A 12,023-nucleotide genomic window follows, 5' to 3' on the forward strand; every position below is an offset into this window, starting at 1 on the left:
AACCAATCACTCCACTGCCTTGTGCCTCTGTCTTACTTATGACTGGGCTCCACTCAGCCACTGTTTTACTGTCTGTTATGACTGTCCTGACTCAGCTGGGCATAGCCTCAGGTGCTTCGTGGTGGGGGAGCCAAAAGACAATCACAGGCTCCTGGTTCTGGTTCTCGATTAACCAATCTTCATGTGCTTTCTCCCTTCCTGCCCTCCCCTCCTGTTTTCTCCCTCTCTGTCTAGCTCACACGTTTCTAGTACTAGCTCCTGGAGTGCAACCAGGGCTCTGAAAGTACCAACCTCCCTGATTGTAGCCAAGAGAGAAAATGTTGAAGCTTAAAGAGCATTGGGGGAAATTGAAAGCTCAAGCGTTTAACACAATTCCCAGGCACCTAATCATTATCAAACTTATGGGTAAACTCTGGAAGAGTGCAGTCAAACTGAGAGCATCATGTAGCTAGTGACGGCCCTACCAATGAAAAGCTCATATCAATAATTCCCAAGAAGTCAAAAACAGATGATGAATGGTACACATGAATGAGATAAATTTTGTGATAGGTAAAATATACCTCAATAAAAAACTGATGAACAATTTGCACTACAACTTATATCACTTGTTAAGTAGTTTTATTTACACACACATTGTGATTTAGTTTATTTGTATAATAAATGGTAATTTTAAAAAAATTGTTCATTGATTGGTTGATTTCTGTATTTAGCACAACATACTGATTGCTAATCAACCCTGCCTACACTCTCCCACTAGCACTGTGGCATCTTAACTTTCCCCAGAAACCCTGATGACATAGCAGCAGTCTGTACTGTGGACTCATTGAGCTGTCGTTTTCAACCTGGGCTGCACCTTAGAATTATGGGGGGAGCTTTTAAAGTATGCTGATGCCAAGCCCTCACCCTCAGCCAATGAAATTAGAATCCCTGAGGCTGGGGCTCAGTCACTGGAGTTTCATTAAAACTGTCCACGTGATTCTAAGATGCAGCCAGGGTTAAGAAATACTGGACAGAGGAAGGCACCCTTTGAAACTGGGGAGGCAGGCGTGGGTTTCATGAGTGTCCATTTCCTAACTGTCACCCTTCTCCATGTTCTGTAACAAGTGCGTCAGGCCTGGCTCAGGTTCTCACTTGTAAAGTGGAGAATCAACAATTGCCCTGCTTCTCCATAGGGTTTTTTTGGTCTCAAATGAGACAGCATTTGTGTGTCCTTATGGATATTCGTCCAGATCCCATCTGTCCCTCGTCTGGGGTGATGACTTTCTTCTACCCTGTCTTACAGTTTCCCTTCTCTGGCTTTCATTTTTCTGATCGTATTTTCACCAAGCATCTGTAGACTGCTTCTGATATCCTCAGGGATTGGTAAGAAGGCAGGAGTGTTGGTGCACAATTCAAAGCACATCGCAAGGATCTAGAAGACAATGACAGGTTTAGAACATCCATGTGCTGACAGGTATCCAGCTGTTTTGAAAGAGGATCAGCCAGTCTTTTTTTTACTCAGATTTTATTCTTATTTGTACTGGTTTGATGGGAGAGCTAATGGTGTAGGGTACCTATCTTGAAATAGTGGCAGCAGTCATTGATTTTCCTTTCCTATAACTGACAACTTTAAAGAATATGTTCTGGGACTTCCCTGGTGGTGCAGTGGTTAAGAATCCGCCCACCAATGCAGGGGACACGGGTTCGAGCCCTGGTCCAGGAGGTCCCACATGCCACAGAGCAACCAAGCCTGTGTGCCACAACTTCTGAGCCTGCACACTAGAGCCCGCAAGCCACAACTACTGAGCCCACGTGCCATAACTACTGAAGCCCGTGTGCCTAGAGCCCGTGTTCCCTAACAAGCCACCGCAATGAGAAGCCCGCGCACTGCAACAAAGTCCCAACGCAGCCAGAAATAAATAATAAATAAGTAAATTTATTTTTTAAAAAAGAATATGTTCTGTGATTTATTAGAGTTTGGAGGAGTTATTAGGTTATTGCGGTTTGGAGAGATACATATCAAAGGATCAGGAAGGACAGAGAAGCTGTATTGTAGCCCAGAAAGATCTATATCCATTCAATACTAAAATTTGCCAAATAAATATGACTCTGTTTTTTTTTTTCTTTTAAAGCCACCAGAAATATATGCATGGATGTAAATCCATAGGGAAAGAACACAGTGAACAACTGAACTAAATCAGGATTGGATGGTCAAAGGGAGTTTTGTCTACTCTGATCAAAAGGAACTGTCACCTTGGAGTCATTCTTAACTATTTTTGGGTCTTGCATCCTCCATCCAGTTAAGCTGTCAGCAAATCCTATCAGATTAACCTTCAAAGAACATCCAGAATCCATACACTGCTCATCACCTCCAACTGAACTGATACAGTCCATTGTTTTCTAAAATTGTTGACCACGACCTACGGTAAGAAATACATTTTACAACATGACCCATTACACCTGAACATATATAAGTTTAAAAAAACTTCACCAGGGTTTCCCTGGTGGCGCAGTGGTTGAGAGTCTGCCTGCCGATGCAGGGGACACGGGTTCGTGCCCCGGTCTGGAAAGATCCCACATGCCGCAGAGCGGCTGGGCCCGTGAGCCGTGGCCGCTAAGCCTGCATGTCCGGAGCCTGTGCCCCGCAACGGGAGAGGCCACAACAGTGAGAGGCCCGCGTACTGCAAAAAAAAAAAAAAAAACTTCACCAAAAATTACTTTCTTCTTCTAAATGCACTGTGCACTATTTTCTATTCCACTGTATTTCAGTTTTTGAAATACTCATTAAACACGCCAAAAAATGCTGGTCATGGAATCAGATACTAAGATGGAACTTGGGACCAACACCCGTGTGGTCAAACTGCAAGGCCTGTGAGGTCTCAGCCTCCCAGGTGGAAGCCGTGTGGCACCTGTCAGTGATCCCCGTCAGGCTGCGATGGCTGGGCCCTCATACCTAAGAGGCCCTCTGTCTCTTAGCAGTCCATTGTGGGCTGTCCTCAGGCCACGCAGGAGGCTGGCTGCTGACTGCACTCCCCAAAGCTGGGCAGCAAGTTCCTCCTTGGAGGAGGACTGGTGGGTCACCTTGTCCACCATAGGACCCACTAAAATGACTTTATGATCGATCAGTGAATCGTGAAGCATAATTTAAACACTTTGACCTTTTGCCCGGACTGCTACAATAGCTTTACACTCATTTGTTTCCATTCTTGCCTTTCTACTTTGTGTATTTCACACATGGTAGCCAAAATAATCCTTTAAAAATGTAAATCACATGTCCCTCCTTTACTCAAAACCTTCCACTAATTTCCACTTAAAATCAAATCCCATAAATGTTAATTAGCACATTAAAAGATGCTCAACATCACTAATCATTAGGGAAATGCAAAGTGAAGATACCAGTTCACATTCATTCAGATGGTTATCAAAACAAAACCAGGAAACAAGCATTGGTGAGTATGGGAAGAAACTGGAACCCTTGCACAGATGCTGTGGAAAACAGTTCCCAAAAACTTAAACACAGAATTACCGTATGTCAAGCAATCCCACACTGAGTAAATACCCAAAAGTGAAAGCGGGGTCTCTAACAGGTATTTCATTATTCTCAACAGCCAAAAGGTGAAAGCAACCCAAATGTTCATTATCAAATGATTGGATAAACAAAATGTGGCCTATACATACAATGGAATATTATTCAGCCTTTAAAAAGGAAATTCTGACACGTGTTACAACGTGGATGAACCTGGAGGACATTATGCAAACTGAAATAAGCCAGACACCAAAGGACAAATACTGTATGATTCTACTTCCATGAGGACCTAGAATAGTCATACTCACGGAGACAGAATGTAGAATAGTGGTTACAAGGGGCCGGGGCGGGATTGGGTGGGGAATGGGGAGTGTTTTATGTGGACAGAGTTTCAGTTGGGAAGATGATAAAGTTCTGGAGATGGATGGTGGCCATGGCTGCACATCAATGTGAATGTACTTAACATCACCAAACTATATACTTAAAAATGATTAAAAAGATAAGTTTCATGTTATGACTATTTTTTACCACAATAAAAATAATAATAAAAATCCAAATCCTTACCATGATCCTTGGCTGCTTCTTCAATCTTATCACCCTCCAGTTCCTTCCCTTCATTCACAGGCCTTCAGCCCTGCTGGCATCCTTGCCGAACCAAGATCGCACCAAGCACGCACTTCCTGTTCTCTGACTGGTATGCTTTTTCCTCTCACAGGTCTCTGCTCAAACAGCCCCTGAAAAGCCTTCCTGAAAATCTACTGCTGAAGGTGAAAAATAATTTTCCTTCCACCCTTCTGAGTTCTTGGTTGAAACCCCAGTAATAAAAGATAGATTAACAAGAGAAAAACAAAAAGAGGTTTATTAACATGTATACCTCGTGTATACCTAGAGAAAATAGAAAAATACGTAGAGATACCCAGAGAAAAATTAGCAACTCCCTGAGATGGCTTAGAACTCAGGCTTAAATACCACCTTAATAAGGAAAGGGGATGGGAGATGAAGGCCTCTTGGGGGAGAGTAAAAGGTTTTTAGGAACGATGAACGGGCCCTTAGAAGAACAGGTTGGGGATGTGACAATTTGACAAAACTTGTCAGGGTGTGGCATCCACTTCCACTCTTGAAACTCCCAGGGAGGGAACTTAACGGCAATTGAGTTCCTTTTGGAGGGTCTGTCTTTAGAAATGTAAGGGAGTTCGGAGAAGTTTCTCCCCACATTTACTGTTTTTCAAGTGCCAACAGCTCAAAATAACCAAAACACCAAAGCAGCATCTGTGGAGTGGCATGTCCTGTACTCCTACATACATATTTTGGGGCGTATTCTGCTATCCTCCCCTAGAATGCAAAGCCCGTGACTGCAGAGCTTATTTTGTGCCATGAGCAAGCCCGGCATATACTAGGTAGTCAGTGTTAAACGTTTACCTTTCCTATAATGTATACCCATATTCCTTGCATAATTAGAACTTTAATTTCAAAAGACTAAAATCCTGGATTACTGAAATTCTGCGGTATAAATTCAGCATCCAAAAGAAAAAAAAAAAAAATGTGTGCAAGGAGCGTAAATGCCCTTGGATGGCTAACGCGGAGCACGGGCGCGAGCTGCTTATCCAGGGCTCCCAAGCTTCTCCCGCCGACACTAACAACTAACAACACTAGTACGTTCCGAAGCACCAGCTACAAGCGTTCGGACAGGCCTGCGGACAGGACGAGTGGGAAATCTGGTGCCCCAGGTGGCGTGACGCAGCCCGAAGTGCAGAACCGCGCCCAACAGGGACGGCCAGGCCAGGGTGCAGGCGCGGGCGCTGGGCACTCCGGCCCGCGTCTCTATGGTAGGAGCGGAAAAACCGGAAGTAGCCGTGAGAGGGGCGGGGCAGGGGCGGGGCCTCCGGCACCTCCTCCGCTGGGAGCCGAGGAGAGATGGCGGCCGCCGACGGCGTCGGGGAGGCAGCGCAGGGCGGGGAGCCAGGTCAGCCGGAGCCGCCGCCGCCCCAGCCGCATCCCCCTCCGCCCCAGCTGCCGCCAGAAGAGGCGGCGGCGTCCCCTATGGACGACGGGTTCCTGAGCCTGGACTCGCCCACCTATGTCCTGTACAGGTAACGCCCACGGCATGGTCGCGGGGCGGGAGGCCCTCCCCCGCGCGCGGCGCTGCCCGGGGCGCGGCTGCGGCAGAAGCTAGCGCGTCCTCGCCGTCCGGCGGCTGGGAGCGGCGGGGTGGGGCCCGCGCTGTCACCGTTCTGGGCGGTGGAGGTTCCGGAACCCACAGCGCTGGCCTGCTGTAGTCCGAATGCCAAAGGGCTTGGGTGCAGTCGGACCGCAAAGAAGGTCCAGATTGGCTCGCTTTAGAAACGGGGCTTCCCGTGGTTTGTTCTGCGGAAACGGAGAGAGCTAGCGTAAGATCTTTAGGGACCGGGACGTTTTCATTCAGTGTTTCTAGCGCCCAGCGTCAGCCAGGCACCGAGTTAGGCTGTAAGGATGAGACTATGAGAATTCAGCTCCGTTACGCATCCCCTCGTCGCCTCGTGCTTAGTGCAAGCCATGTGCAGTGTCGGGTACTGCTGTAACTTTCTCACCTTTCCTCTCCATCTTTGCCACCACCCAGTCCCGTCCCCGTTAGTTCTTTGCTTTCTATTGGTCATGCTGGTTCCCCAGCTGCATTTTGAACCTGCAGAGACGACTGAGAAGTCCTTACTTTTCTCATGTCTTATTTTTTCTTCTGTAGTTCTAGGTAAACCCATTAGATGACTGATTTGCGTAGGTTGTTTATGAATTGAGTGAAAGCCACTATGCACATTTCGTTCTTGGAGTTTACAGTGTTAGTGATTTCAGTTGGTTGAGGTGGCCCCATAGCCCTCAGACCTCCTCTCTGAACTGTGAAATACTCGGGTTCTTCCCTTGACTGTGTCCTATTTCCCTGTGCCTAAAGGACAGCGGTACCATTCTCATGCCACTCCCCATATAGGTCTCACACCTCGAGTAATTGTTTCCCCTGGATTTCTCCTTGTATAATGGGCACAATTTTAGGATTTGTCTAGATACCACAGAATTTTTGCTGTCAATAGCTGATGAGTACAGAGAACTGAAAAATGGGTAATAGGAAAAGAATGTAAGTAAAAGAGTGGTTAACGAAAATTTGGTCACACTGAGCAGTTTACACAGCAGTGTCTATAGGCACCCAGTGTTGCCACTGTAATTTATTTTAGCATTGATAATGAGAAGTAGTATTCATTGAATACTTACTATATGCATTTATTATATGCTACATTTATAACATATAGCATATATATTTAAGCATACAGTAATACTATATAGTACATTTAGTGTATTTCCTGTATAATATTGTATATGCTAACTGTGTGTGTTAGGGTATATATAGTATAATAGTGTATATGTAGTATAATACTATGTATTATATGCTTACTATTATGCATATTTTAAGAGCTTAACATATTATCTCACTTAAACCTCCAAGTAGCCTTCTAAGGTTGGTTGGTAATAGTATCATCTCCATTTTATAAATGAAGAAATTGAGGCCCAGAGAGGTTAAGTAACTTCCTCAGGATCCCACAGCTAGTTAAGTGGTAGAGCCAGTGTTCCACAGATTCCAGACTCTACTGACCACCTGGACCACCTCTCAGTGTACAAAAATGATAGTGATTACTTTTACTTTTAAATATCACTTTCTAGTTATTCAGAGTATTCAAATAAAAAATTGTTATTCAATTTTTTTTAAACTGTTGACTGATTCCAAAGAGCCTTATTAGACCAATGAATTAGATTGATTTCTAATTTAAAACTATTGTGTACTTGCTACAAAAACCTGCTTTTGCATTTATGTAAAAACTTTAAATTTGAAAACTATTGACTTATTAACTTTAATTGGAAAATTATTCATTTTATTTTTCTTTTACTTAAAAGTTTAATATGTAAAACAAAGTGGCAACACTTGGTCTTGAAGAATCCAACCATGGTTACATTATTTGTAAGTTAAAGTGTAATTGTTGCCTTTTTAAAAAAACATCAGATTTCTTCTTTTCCTTACACGCTTGAATATAATCACTGAAAAATATATGTATTTTCAGGGACAGAGCAGAATGGGCTGATATAGATCCAGTGCCGCAGAATGATGGCCCCAATCCAGTGGTCCAGATCATTTATAGTGAAAAATGTAAGTTTATTTTTTATTAGGGAAAGGTCTGTAAGTCAAACTTAGTAGCAAAGTTGAAATTCACAACTATGTGACTAGATAGATGACAGATTTTTGTCTAATAAAGATCTAAGTGACTTAAGCTAATCTTGTGGGGTTTTGTAATTTATTTTCATGATTAAAAGTTTTATTTTGTCCAAAGAGTGGACATATTTTAAGTTTAAATAATGAATGTTACATTATAATACATAGTAACTACTGTGTGATTGTGCTTTTCATTTAGTGTTTAATCTGCACATGAGATACAACAGAAATGATTTACTGTTTTATTTAGAATAAACTTTGGTTGTTGAAACATGAGCATTTTGAAATATATTTTAGCTGTGAAATGTTAGGCTCAGCTGGAATATATTACTGATAGTGAGTGGATTATTTTCTTTGACAAAGTATTCTTTCATAATGAATGTGAAATGCTTTGTAAATTGAAGGCCATGCAAATGTTAATTGTTAGTTGTTCTTCTAGGAAAGGGTAAACAAAATGGAATGCAAGTTTTGTAGTTTTATGTATATACTTCTTTCAGTTAAGGCTCTGTTATCCAAGATCATTCCTCTTTTACAGAAAGCGATTATTATTTTTTCTGATTATGAGATAATGTCAAGAATGTAAAGAAAGAATAATAGTGTGAGGGTTTGCCTTATCAAATATGAAAGTGTACTACTAGACTTAATAATTAACATGTGGAACTGGTGCAGAAATAAATAGATTAATAAAGAAACTAAAAATAGGTCATCAGTATAGGTGGGACCTCAATATTTGCTAAAAAGGACATTTCATATCTGTATGAAAAAGATGGATTAATCAAGTAATGGTTTTGTAACAGTTTCTGTGGATTTGAATATAAACAGAATTGTATCCCTATCTCATATCTTACATGAAAATAAATTACAGATGAATTAAAGTCCTAAAGCAAAACTGTAAACATACTAAAGCAAATAGAATAATCTTTCATTCTTAGGGTAAAGAAGGCATTATTAGGCAAGATGTAAAACTCCAAATTGATTGAGGAAAAGATCAGAAGGTATAACTGCATGAACCTGCAAAACTTCCAAACTGGTGAGAGATATTATATGTGAAGAGTTAATTCACTAGAAGAAATAGAAATATCTATGAAGAGATGTTAACCTCACTAGTGATCTGAGAAATGAAAACCACAACTTTTCCAGATTCATAAGGTACCTTTTGAAAACTGACACAGTCATTCATTTCTCTTTCAGTTAAAAATAATAAAACCTTTTTTTTCAGGGTAAAAAAAAAAAATCAATATTTTTAATTCTTAAATATATCATTAGGGGCTTCCCTGGTGGCGCAGTGGTTGGGAGTCTGCCTGCCGATGCAGGGGACACGGGTTCTTGCCCCGGTCCAGGAAGATCCCACATGTCGCTGAGCGGCTGGGCCCGTGAGCCGTGGCTGCTGAGCCTGCGCATCCGGAGCCTGTGCTCCGCAACAGGAAAGGCTGCAACACTGAGAGGCCCGGGTACCGCAAAAATAAATAAATAAATAAATAAATAAATAAATAAATATCATTATTACAAACCACAAAGGAAAAGAGAGAAATAATGACCCATTGATCAAACATTGATAAATGATTATATCAGAATTTTAAATTTGTGCAACAGAAGACACCATGAATAAGTTAAAAAGCAAACAGCAGTGTAGGAGAAGATGTATAAACAGAGGATCGATATTCAGAACCTTATAAGGAATTCCTACGAAAGGTTAAAGAAACAGGGAAACTAATCAAAAAATAGACAAAGGGTATGAACTTGTAGTTCATAGAAGAAAAAATTTCGTTAGCCATTAAATAGGGGGACAATCCATTATCATTAGGAATGGAAGATAATTTTAAACTGTTTTATGATATCAGATATTGAGACATACGAACAGATCCATGCTTTTCAGATGGTAGTTTTCATATGTTTAGCCATTTTAGAAAGCACTATTGCGTGTATATTTAGTAAAACTAGAAAATGCTCATATCTTACAACCTTGAAATGCTGCTTCGCATGATACATTCTGGGTTCACTCTGGCTTATGGCATCAGAAGACATGTATTAGGAGGCTGAGAGCACAGACTTCAGAGCCAGACCACCTAGTTCAGATTCTAACTGCACCACTTTACTGACTCTGTAACCTTGGACAAGTTATTTAACCTCTCATTATCTCTGTCTTCTTCTGTGTAAAATGAGGACGATAGTAGTAACTACTTTATAGAGTGAGTGAGGTATACACATGAAATAAGAGAACAGTGGCTGACTCATAGTAAGCACTGTGTGTGATAGCTGTTACAATTCACAGCATTTTTTGGAAGAACAAAATATTGGAAACCAGCTGTATATTTGTGTTTTGGAGAATAGATAAATGTATCGTTGTCATACAGCTGTGTGCTACATAACCAATAAGAGGATCTAGATCTGTTATAATAGGGACAGATCGCAGAAAACAGTGTTGAGTGAAAAAAAGGCACATAAGTTTTAGACACTTTGAGTATGACAGTATATTAAATTTGTAATTTTTAATTAACAGACTTTTAATATCAAAAAATCTAATGAATATAAAATTCTATTTATATAATCCCAAATTTATTTATGACCCTAAATTATATAGGGTCATATAGCCCTAAGACTGAGTATCCTAGTCCCACTTATAGAAATCTGTTCTGCAAAAAAATAGCATTGACATGTAAATTAGGCCAGGCCCACTGTATGGAAGTGAAACAAGAATGATGTAGATGTGTATACACAGGCATGGAAGAACATATCACTGAGGGGAAATGCCAAAATGAAAAGCAGAATGAAAGTGTTATGCCAACTTCATTAAAAAACAAGAGCAAGATTACATTTATTTGCTTAGAAAAATGTCTGGAGAGACATATCAACTGGTAACAGCCATTACCAGTGATACAGATCCAGTGCACTGGGGAGTAGCACTGGATATGGGAGACTTCATGTACTTTTATATTGTTTGCAGTGTTTACAAAGAGCATGTATTTCTTTCTTTTCTTTTTTTTTTTTGAATACTCAAAATAGTTTTATATTAAACATTTACCAAATTTAAGTTGTGCTAACTTCTGATACATAGACATATGTATCTACATAACTGTATATACATGTATACATAAATACATACATAATTCGCATCTATGGTAATATTTTGAGCTTTACCTATGAAATTAATTTCAATTTGGGTCAAATATTTCATCTTTTGGAAGAAACCTAACTTGTTCATGAAAATCTTGAATCCATCTGAGGTAAGGAATAGAATTCCGGGTAGGACTGGGATATGGGAGTGGCGTGGTCAGACATGCCACTAGCCCATACAGGGTGCGTTGGCGAAAATTTGAAAAAGGAGCCACATCGTCTGGGCAGACACGGCCATGCACCAATAAACTCGGCTTGGTGAATGCGGTAGGATTTCAGCTTCCGTTCCCTGCCTTAGCTGGATGCCTTGCACTGGGTGCAACCTGCATGTAGGTGGCAGTCCTAGAGGGATGGCTCAGTGGCGGTGCAAGCAGAAGATGGTCATCTGGCCAATGATCTGTACAGCTCCATTCCTCGCTGGACTGATTTAATTTGTCTGGAGGAGTTTGGTCGGGTAGGGATCTTTTCTTCTCACCACTTCTGATGATTTAGCTGAAGAATGAGATCTCCCTGATGAAAAAAGTCCATTTTCAGGTTCAAGTGTGCAGATGGCTGTGCAGCCTCCAAGTGGGCTTTCATGGTTTAATCTTAGGAAATAGCCCAATGTTGATTCTTGAGTCCTAAAAAAAATATGCTGTCGATCTGGTTGTAGATGAGCTTTGCAATTTCCCTTTTCTCTCAGCGCCTCAGCTCGGCCGCCTCACGCCAGGGATCGTACGGAGGGGCTGCATGAGGAGAGAGGAGCGGGCGGGGAGCCACTGGGCTGCGCCCCAGTCCCAGGCAGGCTGGCTGGGGGACCAGGGCCGTGCACGTCCCTACCCGGATGGCGCGGCCAAGCGGGCGCATGGTGTTCCGTGCCCTCCAGGCTGACTCCCGGAACATGTATTTCTTTTTAATTAAAAATATTTTGGAGGACTTCCCTGGTGGCGCAGTGGTTAAGAATCCACCTTGCTGGGCTTCCCTGGTGGCGCAGTGGTTGAGAGTTCGCCTGCTGATGCAGGGGACGCAGGTTCGTGCCCCGGTCTGGGAGGATCCCACATGCCGCGGAGCGGCTAGGCCCGTGAGCCATGGCCGCTGGGCCTGTGCATCCGGAGCCTGTGCTCTGCAACGGGAGAGCCCGCAACAGTGAGAGGCCTGCGTACCGAAAAAAAAAAAAAAAAATCCACCTTGCCACTGCAG

The 12,023-nt window shown here is 42.1% G+C and overlaps 1 protein-coding gene across 2 annotated transcripts in view; it reads left to right on the forward strand.

The window, feature by feature from the left end:
- Positions 1–5,403: 5,403 nt before the first annotated feature.
- The window catches only part of FNTA (farnesyltransferase, CAAX box, subunit alpha), a 30,253-nt gene continuing 23,633 nt past the window's right edge, over positions 5,404–12,023 (forward strand). For both annotated transcript variants that reach the window (XM_082680573.1, XM_082680574.1), the window contains exons 1-2: positions 5,404–5,595; positions 7,582–7,667. In XM_082680573.1, the coding sequence (XP_082536699.1) occupies positions 5,420–5,595; positions 7,582–7,667 (262 nt within the window). In that variant the 5' untranslated portion in view covers positions 5,404–5,419. The remainder of the gene's footprint in view (positions 5,596–7,581; positions 7,668–12,023) is intronic.

Source organism: Grampus griseus, assembly GCF_964374135.1.
Source record: "Grampus griseus genome assembly, chromosome: 21".
NCBI lineage: Eukaryota > Metazoa > Chordata > Mammalia > Artiodactyla > Delphinidae > Grampus > Grampus griseus.